Source organism: Elephas maximus, chromosome 10 (genome assembly GCF_024166365.1).
Source record: "Elephas maximus indicus isolate mEleMax1 chromosome 10, mEleMax1 primary haplotype, whole genome shotgun sequence".
Classification (NCBI taxonomy): Eukaryota; Metazoa; Chordata; class Mammalia; order Proboscidea; family Elephantidae; genus Elephas; species Elephas maximus.
The window spans coordinates 108,649,041-108,663,239 of record NC_064828.1 but is presented as its reverse complement, the minus strand read 5'-3'; the positions used below and the strand labels follow the sequence as shown (position 1 = coordinate 108,663,239).

The 14,199-nt window shown below is 42.6% G+C and overlaps 1 protein-coding gene across 2 annotated transcripts in view; it reads left to right on the top strand.

Annotated features, from left to right (window-relative positions):
• DICER1 (dicer 1, ribonuclease III) overlaps window positions 1–14,199 on the top strand; it is a 76,634-nt gene that overhangs the window by 57,201 nt on the left and 5,234 nt on the right. For both annotated transcript variants that reach the window (XM_049898449.1, XM_049898448.1), the window contains 4 exons: window positions 950–1,718; window positions 5,291–5,446; window positions 8,618–9,512; window positions 11,391–11,659. In XM_049898449.1, coding sequence (XP_049754406.1) covers window positions 950–1,718; window positions 5,291–5,446; window positions 8,618–9,512; window positions 11,391–11,659 — 2,089 coding nt within the window. The remainder of the gene's footprint in view (window positions 1–949; window positions 1,719–5,290; window positions 5,447–8,617; window positions 9,513–11,390; window positions 11,660–14,199) is intronic.

Here is a 14,199-nt window from a genome sequence, read left to right as displayed (position 1 = left end):
CCCTGAGGTCAAAAATAATCATTCCTTCTTCAGTGCAGATGGTTGGCGTGAGAGTGAGAACAGTCCTTAAAAACCGAATGTGTGTTAAGAAGTGATGGCCTCACCTAGGTCTTAGTCTTCATTGTTTTCTTCCCACTAGTAGTGGCTGCATTCTAAGGAAATTACTTGCTTTAGTAGCTGCTCAAATTAATTGTGGTCATCTAGTTGGCAAGACCAAAACGATCCTAGAGCTTAAAGGAACTTTGAAATATAAATAATAATAACGATCACTGTATTTATGGAGTGCTACTACATTGTCAAACACTGGTTTAAATGCAATTACATCACCTACCAAAAAAAAAAAAATTCATTGCCTTTGAGTGGCTTCCAACTCATAGCGACCCTATAGGATACAATAGAGCTGCCCCATAGGATTTTCAAGGAGGGGCTGATGGATTTGAACTGCTGACCTTGCGGTTAGCAGCCAAGCTCTTAACCACTGAGCTACCAGGGCTCCTAAATGCTGTAGTGTGTGTTAACTCACTTAATCCTTAGGACAGTTCTACAAGGTAGAAATTGTTATTGCCCTTATTTTCGAGTGCAGAGGCTGAGGCATCCGAGAAATTCTATAAATTGCCCAAAGTTACCCAGCCAGTTAACTGGAGCACCTGGGATTCCGGCTCAGGCAGCCTGGGGCTCCAGGTCCTGCAGGTGGGCTCCAAGCTCCGTGATCTTTAACTACTGCAGTCTGCTTTAGGGCAAGGGATTAGAGCAGTGCAGTAAATAAGGTCCCACGCCACGGTTTGCACTGCGCAGAACTCCAAACAGTGTTGATTTCTGGCTTGGAAGCTTGTTTCCCTTCTAAAGTAGGAGTCTAGTTATAGAGAGCTTCATTTTTTAGTTCAGATTTCCCTTGCTTTGAGCCTAGCCCTTTTGAAGGATCTGAAAAGTTATCCAAATGTCTTTGCAGATACCCTAACTTAGACTTCGGGTGGAAAAAATCTATCGACGGAAAATCTTTCATCTCAATTTCTAACTCTTCTTCAGCTGAAAATGACAATTACTGTAAGCACAGCACAACTGTAGTCCCTGAACGTGCTGCACATCAAGGTGCTAACAGAACCTCCTCTCTAGAGAATCATGACCAAATGTCTGTGAACTGCAGAACGTCACTCAGCGAGTCACCTGGTAAGCTCCAAACTGAAGTTTCAACAGATCTTACAGCAATTAATGGTCTTTCTTACAATAAAAATCTTGCCAATGGCAGTTACGATTTAGCTAACAGAGACTTTTGCCAAGGAAATCAGCTGAATTACTACAAGCAGGAAATACCTGTACAACCAACTACCTCATATCCCATTCAGAATTTATACAATTATGAGAACCAGCCCAAGCCCAGCGATGAATGTACTCTACTGAGTAATAAATACCTTGATGGAAATGCTAACAAATCTACCTCAGATGGAAGTCCCGTGGCGGCCATGATGCCTGTTGGAGCACTCAAGGGCAGGATGGATTCCAAGCAGAGCCCTTCTGTTGGGTATTCCTCAAGGACTCTTGGCCCAAATCCTGGACTTATTCTTCAGGCTTTGACCCTTTCGAATGCTAGTGATGGATTTAACCTGGAGCGGCTTGAAATGCTTGGTGACTCCTTTTTAAAGCACGCCATCACCACGTATCTATTTTGCACTTATCCTGATGCTCACGAGGGCCGCCTTTCATACATGAGAAGCAAAAAGGTAAGAAGTAACCAACCGTTCTTTGATTTTGAGCAGTTAAAAGTCATCATTCACTGTGCCTGGAAGTGGTTCAAAGTGTTGGATTTTTAAGCTCAGAGCTTGGGAAAGTCTTACCCCAGAGATCGCCACACCAGATAAGCACAGCTGTTCCATCTCTCTCAGGGCCGGCCGCAGCCTGAGGCGTAAGTGCCTAGCAGTGGACAGGAATCTGCTTTTCAGCCATGAAGCGAGCAGGCTTTGGGGTTAGCCAATCTATGTGTGCCTTATTTACTGATAGAAATCTTGTTCAAATAAAACTTTGTGTATGTGTGTGCCTACTAGGTGCTGAGGGGGTTGTAAAGAAATACGAGACATGGTCGAGTTTTTGCTGTAGTTGGGTGAAGCATTTATTTGGGAGGATACTGTCTTGACATGCAGACATGGCTGAGACACAGGTCTGTGTTGAAGAGCTTGTCTTCAGGGTTTTGGAGAGTCGGGAGGGGAAGAATAACAGACCTTCACCTTGCTGGTCTCACCGAATGGGGATGACACTCGGGTTCTCAGGGAGTAGTACCTGCTAGCCCGAAGGAAGGCAGATCCTTCAACTTAGTTGTAGAATTAAGATTTAAAGAAGAAAGTCAATGAAGGCAGAGTTTTTAAAAGGCAGTAAAAGAGGTGTCACAAGGCAGCAGGCACTCATTTGAGGAGTCACCTACAAAGCTGCTAATCACTGTGAGCACTCAGAAGAAAGGACTATCGCGTGTGATCAGGGAAGGCACTAATGGAAGAGGCGAGTGTGCAGAGCATGTTGGCACTCAGTGCGTAAACTGGGGCCCAGTCAGAAGTGTGGAAATACCTGAGGAAAGACTCGAAATGGCAAGAGGGTGAAGCTGTATTGCAAGCTGGGGTGGTAGGTTAAAGAGTGTGGTAAGCACTGTTGAAGGAACTTTGATCAAGGGACTATTAATAGTAATAAAAATGGTATTTTTCAAATGAGTGCAGTCTTGGTTGAAAAGCAAAACCAAACCAAGCTGAGATCTCAGCTGGCCTTCGAAGAAGCCTAAGCTTATGCAGAAAATAGGACCCAACTAGTGTTCAGGTGCTGAGGAAGGGACCGGGTGAGCGGTGTTCCAGGAGAAATAACGTTTTTAGTTAACACTAACAAAGTGCTTGCTTTAACCTGGCACTATTTCAGTCACGTTACATATATTACCTAATTTCATTCTCATTCTAGTCCTGTGAGGTGTATACTTTATTACCTGCATTTTATAGATGAGGACACTGAGGCAGGAGAAGTTAACTTGCCCAAGGTAACCTGGTAAGTAAGTGGCAGTGCTGGGATTGAACCCAGAAAACCTGGCATTAGAGATCTCGCTCCTCACCATTATACTGATCTGCTTCCATATGGGGGCCCTGGTGGCACAGCAGTTTAGAGCTCAGGCTGCCAACCAAAAGGTTGGCAGTTTGGAACCACCAGCTGCTCTTTGGAAATCCTATGGGGCAGTTCTACTCTGTCATATAGGTAATACCAGACCCCTCTACTGAGCATGTTAACAGCCATCTTATCAGTGAGCCTCTGAGGGGTAGATATTTTGTGTCCCCATTTTGTAGCTGGCAGTTTAGTCATCTTGTATAAGGTATCTGGCTGGTCTGGGCAGAGTCAGGAGTGTGTCTGAAGATAGGCCCACAGTCTTTCTCCCCTCTGCTGCCTGCCAGTGTGGTCTGAGACAGAGAGACTGGTCTTTGGGGTAGTGGTGGGTGGATGGAAACGTAGGAGGTCAGGATGAGGGTTTTGAGACCTTGTGGACTGTCAAGTGGAAATGTTCAGTGAAGTGTTCAGGAAATTGAGAATTTAGGACTCAGATACACTTTGGGAGTAGTCTTCTTTAAAGGCGATAATTGAAGCTCTGAGAGCATATGAGATTTCCAAGGGATGGTTGTGGGAAGAAAATATTAGAGGCTGAGAATGAGTATAAAGTAAGAAATAGTATACCCTGTGGAGCCTTGGAGGCACAGTGGTTAAGAGTTTGGCTGCTAACCAAAAGGTCAGCGGTTCGAATCCACCAGCCTCTCCTTGGAAGCCCTATGGGGCAGTTCTACTCTGTCTCACAGGGCTGCTATGATTCAGAATCATCTCTGTGGCATTGGGTTTGGTTTGGTTTTATTGGGAAAGGAAGAAATTATTTTATATTACAAACACCCATCCATTTTTTCTGCCGACAAACCTTTGACTGTTCATTTCCTGCAGAACTAATTATAGCTCCCTCAGCCTGTATTTGTGGCCCTTCAGCTTGCACACTCACACCCCACAGGGCTCTTCTGTCCCAACCAGGTGCGAGCCCATCAGCGCCCACCGCCCTCCTCTGTGTTCCGCTGATGTTCCTTCTGGAAGAATGTTCTCCCATTGCCACTTGCTGAATGCTGCCTGTCCCAGATCTTGCCTCATCTGAGTCCCTTACTTAGTCTTTCTTCCCGTCCTGTCCTGCCAACCCTCTGTCGACTTTGAATGTGACCTCTTTTGATTCCACTTCCGCTTTTTCCTTTCGTTGGCATCTGCCATGCTTTGTTCACGTAGTACGGAGAAGGAAACTAGCATTTATGAAAACTGTTGCGTTTCAGGCAGCGTGGGAAAGCACTGTGGCCCGCAACGAGTATGGTATGTAGACGCCTCTTCCCTGCCAGCTGTGTGGCCCGCCAAGGCTGGGACTCCGTCTTGTGGACTTTATTGTCTTTGGGGTGCCTGACCGAGTACGGTTCACATGGTGGGTGATTGTTAAGTAGTAGCTGAGTTATGTGGGAAAAGGCTCACGGAGTACTTTAAGGAACCCAGTTTTTAGGAAATGAATATGAGGTTGACAATTCTAGACCCTGGCTTCCAAGTGAAAACTAGACAGAAGTGCAGTGATTTGAGCAAATTAGAGAGAAGACAGGCATTAGGAAAAACAAATGGACCAGAGGGTAGAAAATGAAGCTGTTTTATTGATGTAAGACAAAGTTCCTCTTTATTACCTTTTAAACCATTTTAAAATGGTTGAACAAAAATATCTTGAAATGCCATCCAAAACAAAAGAAATATGTGAGAGAACTTTAGAATTGAAATCATATTTGTGGCTTGGATTCTAGGAATTTAAAACTGTTTTAGCTCTGATCAGTGCAAGTTTTCACTTTATAGCATTTTTGTTTTTTTTCCTTTATTTCACCAGGAGTATTCTGATGTCCTGACTTTTTATAAAAAAGGGAGTCTTTTTTCTTCTGATAGTCCCGATTAGTACTTTATGCCACCAGCTTGTGTTTCAAAAGTTCGAAATTGGCTGTTTCTTCTGGCTTATTGATAAGAAATTTGTGTATTTACATACATCAGTTTTCTGTGACCTGCATTTTATATTCAGGAATCTTCATGTAACTAGAGTAAACAGTCTAGCATGCTTGGGAATTTGATATTCTTCTATGTGAACGGATAGAAAAACTGTGTAACTCTTCTAACTGGTGGCCAGTTACAGGAACACTTAGCTGAGGCTATGCTGACACGGCTTGTGTGAATCCCAGCAGTGATCACCTGTGGATAAGTGTTTTATGAATGTTTTCTGCTAAAGGTCAGCAACTGTAACCTGTATCGCCTTGGAAAGAAGAAGGGACTGCCCAGCCGCATGGTGGTGTCCATATTCGATCCCCCTGTCAATTGGCTTCCCCCCGGTTACGTAGTAAATCAAGACAAAAGTAACACAGACAAATGGGAAAAAGATGAAATGGTAAGTTTTTGGTAACTGGGAGACTTTCTTAATACCTTAAAAATGTTCATGATTTCGGTGAGGGGAGGATCTTGTCTCCCTTCCGTGGGGTGTGCACAGCAGAGTTAGATGTGCTTCGTTAACCCGGTGAGCAGACTGGCTGCTCACGGCCTGAAGAGCCAGCGTTTGAATTTTGATGGAGGAGGGTTTCTATTTCTATTATTTTCCTTTTCCAGACGTAGAAGAGCAAAACCCCTTAGCATTTCACTTTGCTGTGATGTCATTAGTTTGTCATAGGTGCTTAGTCTGTTCAGTGAAATGACTTTTCAGTGACTCCCGACCCAGTCTGCATGAAAGAACTCATCTCAGTGAACCCTTGCACTTGCAGCTCAGGGTTTTCTGGGTTAGGACTATTTCTCCTCTCGTGTAAATAAAGGTTATAGTTTTCTGGAAGTAATTTAAATCTTGCCAGTGACTTCTGAAGACTCCAGATACCAGCACCAGCTGCTTCATTTTGTCTTGTCTCCAAGGCCACCAGAGGGCACCCCGGAGGGCCTCTAGCAGTAAGCGCAGTCGGTGGGGTTGCCTGGGAAGAACTCCAGCGCCTCTACCTAACGTTAAAGTCACAGTTTCATTTCCTGGAGATGTATTTTGCGTTAGTGATAAACTGGCACGTTGTTACTTGATGCCAACAATGATAGCACCATTTCTCTCCTAGGTTATATTTTCTAAACATTCATTCTCTTCATGGCTTCTTGTTTTACAGCACTTGTAGCCGAGATAGCTGCCTTACGTATTTCCGGTAGCATACGCTGTGCCTGTATTCTGATTTTTACCTATTTACTGAGTGTATTTTTAGCTCAGGGAGTATTTGGCTTATTACAGAAATTGAACTTTTCTGCAAATTGTGTCAGAAATCACTATACTTGCAGGACACTTAGATAAACCTTAAAGAAAAATGTATAGATTTTGAGAGCTTTAGAGAAAATGATGCATTTTTACAAAAAAAATTCCAGTGACAACTATCCTGCTTCATAAATATTTTCTCAGAGTACATTTGACACTTTTGTTATTGTTAATTGTAGCTTAAAGGTGACATTGCTATGTCATTTTGATACTTTTTTTGAAGATACAGTGCAAGGTTATTTTCCTTAACATTTCTGATGACTTGGAACTTTGGTTCTTGTAATACATTAAAAATACTTTTCAGATTTTCATTTAATAATTTAGGCTTATATTGAAATAGGCCCTTCCATTATATTGGAAAGAATACCAGGTGTTTTTGGCTTGTTCCATTCCTGTCTGTCTACCTTGCTTCTGCCCCTCAGGAGACAGATGTAAGTGAAAGCTTATAATTCTGGTAAAAGGACTGAGCTGAAGGTCAGAGAAAAGGGTTTGTGTGAAACTTTTTTTTTTAAAGAGCTTAAAGTGCCCTTGGAAGCCGTTGAATAAGGTAGAGGAACCCCATATTTTGCAGATGAAGAAACTGAAACCGGAGGCGTTAAAGGACTTTCGTCCAAGAGCATACAGCTTATTAGTGATAAAACCCAGTCCTTATTTTTTGTTTGCTGGTTTTTGCACTCTGCCAGTTTTAGCTTATGGTTACATTTACTAAAGGCATATGTAAAGATTTTAAAGAATTTTTTTGAAAAATTATGCAGCCTTTTTTTTTTTTTTTTTAAATTGCAATTTGTCCTTTTTTTGGTCTTAAGGACCAAACAGTGGTAAAAAAACATCTCATGGTACCTTGGAAAAATACAGATTTTTTTAGCAGGAAATGCCTTGTTTGATCAGTGACTACTAATGGAGTTCTATGTTCAGGAATTATTACTTTTAAAAATTGTATTTATTTATACCCCAGCTTGTTTGTCTACAAAGAATGAGGTGAGTCTTGCTAGGTTGGGTGATTTGCCATTCTCCAGAGCAGGGACAGGGCAAAGTGATACCAAAGATGTTTTTTTAGTTCTTGGAACCCTCTTGGAGGTCTATCTTTTGGTGCTTTTCTTTGTTCTTGAAAAAGTTTTATAAACTTTTTTATTAAAAAAAAAAATGTAAAGGTATATAGTTCTAGATATGTGGGTTGGCTCACTTCTATTTATTTCTTTTCAAACAAATATACTAACTTTTTTGAGTCTGGTTTAATGGAATATCTGCCATATTTAAAAAATGCTTGACAGAAAGTTTGAAAACTTTTTGTCAGAACACTCTGGAAGGTTATCGTAATCAAAATTGAAGCACACCCCCTACGTTTCTTCCTAGTGTTTTTTTTTTTTTTTTTTTTGCACAACAGAAACTTGCCATCTTTCTAGCATTGCTAAGAAGTCGGAGCATTAGTGGATCCTAGCCTGTTATTAAGGCTGTCATTCACAAATAAGCTTTTGCCAAAGAAATTGGAATTAGCAAAGATCTTCTGACAGAAATTGGGTTGTTGTGTTTCATGTTAGTCTAAATTTTCTTCTGTTTTTGTCAGTTAGGCCATAATCTGTTAGCCCCATTACTGAGCTCAGGGTAGAGGGGAGGAGAATGATTTCTCAGGTTCATACCTTAGCTCAGTGACCACATTTGTTTTTCAAGCAACGCAATTTAGTTTTACATTGTAGCAAATGTACTTTGAAGTGGAAATACGGATAAAACTTCATTATAAAACTTTATTGTATATTTTTTAAAGTTAGGTTTTAAAATAATTTTAACCTGTTTTCATATTTTAGTTAATTGCAAAGAATGCTTTTCCTATATCTGGAATTCTATTTTATTAATTTGAAAATCATCTTAAAAAATCGGGTCACCACGTTGTCAGCTTTGTCGGTGAAATGGAAGATCTCGGTGATCGGAGTATGAGTACTTTTATTGTTGGTCCTGCCAGAGCTGGAATTCTGAGCCCAAGTTTTGCACTGTGGGCATTAATTTTAACTTTATATCCATGTACCAAATTTTTAAGTTAAAGCTTTGTAGTGGATAAAGGTCATTTTATAACTTAGAAAATGAGCATTCAAAGAACATGTTTTACTTTGTTTATATGATTAAATAACTTATTTATGTTAATTGAAAACAAATGGCCATGATTTTAAAGTTGCCTTTTAGTATTTGTGGTTGTCATTTGAAATTATCCATAACCCTTGCTTTTATTGAGTTTCAAACCCTTTTAAAAACAGCAGTTATGTCTCCCCTCCTTCCCATTCCCCCTCATTTCAGACAAAAGACTGCGTGTTGGCTAATGGCAAACTGGAGGACGACTATGAGGAGGAGGAAGAGGAGGAGGAGGAAGAGGACCTGATGTGGAGGGCTCCCAAGGAGGAGGCCGATTACGAAGATGACTTCCTGGAGTACGATCAGGAGCATATCAGATTTATAGATAACATGTTAATGGGATCAGGAGCTTTCGTAAAGAAAATTTCTCTGTCTCCTTTTTCAACCACTGACTCTGCGTATGAATGGAAAATGCCCAAAAAATCCTCCTTAGGTGGTATGCCATTTTCATCAGACTTTGAGGATTTTGACTATAGCTCTTGGGATGCAATGTGCTACCTGGATCCTAGCAAAGCTGTTGAAGAGGATGACTTTGTGGTGGGGTTCTGGAATCCATCAGAAGAAAACTGTGGTGTTGACACAGGAAAGCAGTCCATTTCTTACGACCTGCACACAGAGCAGTGCATTGCAGACAAAAGCATAGCCGACTGCGTGGAAGCCCTGCTGGGCTGCTATTTAACCAGCTGTGGCGAGAGGGCCGCTCAGCTTTTCCTCTGCTCCTTGGGGCTGAAGGTGCTCCCGGTAATTAAAAGGGCTGATCGGGAAAATGCCGGACGCTCTGCTAGGGAGAATTCCAACAGCCAACAAAAGAACCTTTCAGTGAGCTGTGCTGTCCCTTCGGGGGCCAGCGCGCGCGCTTCTGTATTGAAAGACCTGGAATATGGTTGTTTGAAGATCCCGCCGCGGTGCATGTTCGATCATCCAGATGCAGATAAAACACTGAATCACCTTATATCGGGTTTTGAAAATTTTGAAAAGAAAATCAACTACAGTTTTAAGAATAAGGCTTACCTTCTGCAGGCATTTACCCATGCCTCCTACCACTACAACACTATTACTGGTAAGGAGCCCAGGACCAGCCTCACTTCTCTGAGCAGGAGACCTGTGCTAATCGCGCCCTCCCGGCCTTGTGGAAAGTGATCTGTGCATGCATCTGCGTGCTGCTGAATTTGCAGGGGGCGGGGGGAGAAAAGAACAAAGAAAGAATCCTTTAGCTTCCTCATCTTTTGGGGAGCAGCGACTCCTTAACTTGGGCAGTTGGGAGTACAGCTGTCTTATATGCAGGGGAACCTGTGAGCTGGAACTCAGCGGGACGGCCTTGTTTTTCCAGGTCTTGCAAGTTTTCCTCCTTTGACAGGTGCAGTCTTACCACTTTTCTCCCACTGTCTACTAGTGGACAGTACTTGAGTTTTCCTTCTCTGACAGGTTTCCGCCTCACACAGGTTCTGGCTTTCGCGGGTTTCACCGTACTTGCGTACACGTCATTTTATATCCTTCATACTTAAACGTGAGCCTTAGGGTCGTGGCGTGTTTCCTTTCCCACTTGATCCTCCTGTCCAGATGTCTTTCTCGTGCCCATTCAGTGCTGCTTTGGGGGTCTCGATTTCTCCCTGTACTCCGCATGCATTTCCACACCCTTTTATGGTTCTTCCTGGGCAAAAAGGCCTCTCACTTCAGGTCTTTTTCAATCTAAAGGTGACAGAGTAAAAGAAGTTTTCGTGGGAAGGCCTTGTTGCTTTTGCTCTGACTTGGCTGTCTGTCGTCTACTTGTTGCCGTGTCTTTTCCCTCCTTGGTCTGTTAGGCTCCTGACCCCACTGGATTAGGAGGGAGAGCAGACGTGGGAAACCACCTTCAGCTTTGGTGTGTGAAGCACAGCTCGAGTCGGTGTTTTTGTTTTCTGTGTCACAGTAGTACGTGCCTAAGTCCAGAATCCAAAAGCAAAGTAGCAAGTTTTATTTAGTGCTTCCTAGTTGGTATAATGAGAACGATTCCGGTTAAGATGATCAGGAAAATGAAAAAGCAAAAAATTGTCTGACTCTGCACGAGAAAGACTGGTGCAACTGAAGACCGTTCTTCTTCAAGGAGAAGAAATGGTAGTGGTTTTCTGATACACTGTACTGGAAGTTTTGAGACCTGTGCTGTGGTTCTAGCCTCTCTCAGCCCCTGCCTGCTGCCTCTTTGGGTGTTCATCTGTTCTTGCCTCAGTTTCCTCAGCTGAGTGGATTCTTGTTAATCACTGTGAGAAAACAGAGGTGTTGGTTGGTTAGCACTGTTACCTTCCCATTTTGGCTGTGATTTCTGCTGAGGTCTTTGCTCACTTCCACAACTCTTCTTTCGCAGTCTCTTGGTATTATGTGTCAAATTCAGCCTTTCAGCTGAAGTTGGGAGGGTCTTCCTTTCCTGACTGTCATCCTGTGTGACATGTAACCCAGAAGTGGCGAGGAGCAGTATCGTATTCCAGAGCGTGAGTGAGACAGCGTGTAATGATGGCAGCGGAGCGTGGCGTGTGGGGGGTGTGTGCGCGCAGGATCTGGCTGGGCTGAAGTGATGATGTGTGGTGGCGACGCTAGCTGAGCGCCCGAGCACCTGCCTGGGCAGCACAGCGCCAGAGGACAAGGGTCAGTGATAATGATATCATCTGGGAAATGGTGTTTCTTAACAAGCATCGGTCTTTTGGCCACTTAAAAGATTTTATGACCCCAATTTATATATAAGAAATATGCTTACTTTGCCATTAAAATTTAATTTCCAGAGGCTTTGTCAAAAACGATGACAAAGAGTGTGATTTGTTAAATCATGTTGTCCTTAAGGAATACATGTGAGCATGGATCCAGCATTTTAGGTGGGTTTTGGGCTCCGAGCTTCGTGTCAGTCACGTGCAAGTAAGCAGTATAAATGGTGTACAAGCTCATGGCTCCACTTTGGGCCCTCTCCCAGATTGTTACCAGCGCTTAGAATTCCTGGGAGATGCGATTTTGGACTACCTCATAACCAAGCACCTTTATGAAGACCCACGGCAGCACTCCCCAGGGGTCCTGACTGACCTGCGGTCTGCTCTGGTCAACAACACCATATTTGCATCGCTGGCTGTAAAGTATGACTACCACAAGTACTTTAAAGCCGTGTCTCCCGAGCTGTTCCACGTCATCGATGATTTTGTGCAGTTTCAGCTCGAGAAGAACGAAATGCAAGGAATGGATTCCGAGGTTAGTGCCACTAACGAGTCAGGTGGACTAGGTGTTTAAGATATGCCACCCGACTAGGGTTCTCGGTAGGTGCGGAGTCTGACTGCAGAGCTCTCCAGAGGCACAGCCGAAGGCCTGCCAGGGCTGTGGACTCTGGCACGTGGGATGCTCTCTGGGGAGGGCTGCGGATGGACCACAGCCTCTGGGTAGGCTGCTTCACCGTGGAGCACCCACACTATTGTACACGCGGTCATTCAAGTGGCGATAAGGAGCTGGGGGTTCCAGTTACTCCACTGTTACCAGTCCGATTAGGTCTCCCTCTGTGCAGTTCCAAAATGGCAAAGGAATGCCACTCCTCCCCCCTGGGTAGCTTTATCCTTCACAAAACCCCCGTGTGTTTTCCTTTTTTTTTTCTTTCCTTTTTTAATGGATCAGCAGAATTTGCTACTATCTCAGGTAAGCATTCACAGTGTACATTCTGCTTCTACTTGAGATGGGAAGATCTCATTTGAAAACCAAACATTGAAATTTTTAACCATTGGAATTTGGGAGACTTCTCCTGTTAAGTTCAGCCAAAGGTTCTTTGGTGATGGAGCTAATTCTAATGTGTTTGGGAACTGTTTTGAATTTTTTGTAGGAAAGGCTATTGCTTAGATCTTTCCAGTCTCCTCTAATCCCTCACTAACATTCATCTGCATACCTGTGTGCCCCAGGGGAGCACTCCCATTTCTTATTCTTCTTATCCTAATTCATTTTTTTATTTTTATAGATTTCTTAAAAGGAGTCAAGGAATTTATTCATAACCGTTAGCTGCTTTGTTTTTTCTTTCATTTGTACCTTTTCTCTCTTTTTTAATTGTGCCAAGTCATTGTGGAAGAGTAAAGGATTTCCTTGACTTTTTCTGAGAAAAATTAAGAGTCTAGGTTTTGAAGTGATCTTAAGTGTAGCCAGAAGGCAGAGTATCCAGCCCTGTGAGCCGTCCAGAGCATGTGCTGAAGGGAGACCAGTAGGCAGTGTTCCCGCCCTCTGCAGACTCCTCCAAGATGGACGACGTGAGCGCTTGAGCTGGAGCACAGCTAGCAGTGAGGCTGGGCCCTAGAGCCATCTCATATGGATTTCAGTATTATTTCTAGTCTTATTCTTTTCTAGAAACATGCAAGCTTAGAATTTGAGGAGTTAGCTAAAATTAGATCCAAGTCCTCTTTTGAGGCCAGTAGGGCATACTGGTTGTGTTAGTTTTTGTTCATTTTCCTCCCCTTTGTTTATATAAACACATGTGTAGAAGTTACAAAAACTGATGGGGAATGTCATGGACTGGCTTTTCTGACATACCAGCTATTTGATGTTGAGAAAGCCCGTCTACTTCTCTAGGCCTCAGTTTCCTCATGTTCAAAGGAAAGAATGAAACTTGAAACATTTTAAACTTCTGTTTTAGCTCAAAATCGTGTTACGTGAACAATACATGTCCTGTTTTTCTAGTAGTCAGCATTATAAATATATAGAGTTTTGAGTGGCTAAACAGTCTATTTAGAAATTACTTTTTTCCCCTTTCCCTGTATTTCTGTTGCGTAGTAATTCAGGTTTATTTTAGAAAAAAATGGAAAGTACAAATAAGCAAAAAGAAAAGTTAGCCAGATATGCTACCCCAGAAATAACTGACATCACCATTTGGGATGTATCTCTTGCTAATGTATATAGACATATAAAATATAAAGTGGAATTATATCATGCGTGGGGGACTGGAACCTGTTGTTTTCGGTTCGTATATTGCGGCTGACTTTCCACATGTTGTCGATTGGCACCGTGATTTCTAACAGCCCCATGCTAGGCGGTGTGTGCCTGTACTGTAAGTTGTGTAAAGAGCCCTTTGTGGCTGGATGTTTATGTTGTTTTTAGCTAATTAGGCTTTTAATAAATATGAACGTGATCAATATGCCTGTATGTCCAGTTACCTCCTTAACTAGAGATAGAATTGCTGCGTCAGAATTACAAACGTTGGGAAGGCTTCTGCTACATACATCAGGATTTATTAATTTATTAACCCTATGTGTCATGTACTCTATTATAGTGAACCTGTAGTAAAGTGGTTTTAATGACAAGGGGGTGCATAGGAAAATATCTTCCAGATAGAGCTTCCCTGCCAGAAAAGTAGAGATGTGGTCTTCTTCTGCCAGACTGTACTGACGAGCCTTCTGTTCACCCTGCCAGCCTGCTGGGTCGGGGGCACCTGTTTCATTATGCACTTCTTTGACTACTAGTGAGTTACTAGGTGTTTTTTTTTTTTTTTTAATACACTTATTGACTATTTCCAATTCTATGTTAAAGTTGGTTTTTGTTTTTATTTAGAAGTAACCTTTTTTTCTGTTGCTGGGTGTAGAATACTAAATGGAGAGGGATTTTTGTCTTTGCCTTGAGAAGTTTGGAAAAAAAACTTGATTTAAAACTAAACTAATGTTTGTGAAGAATCTGTTACAGTGCTTGGGGTATAGCAGGCCGGCCCTAAGTGGTTGGTATTGATTCCTTTGTGAAAAAAAAAGGAGATAATAACAAAAGCCGTGTCC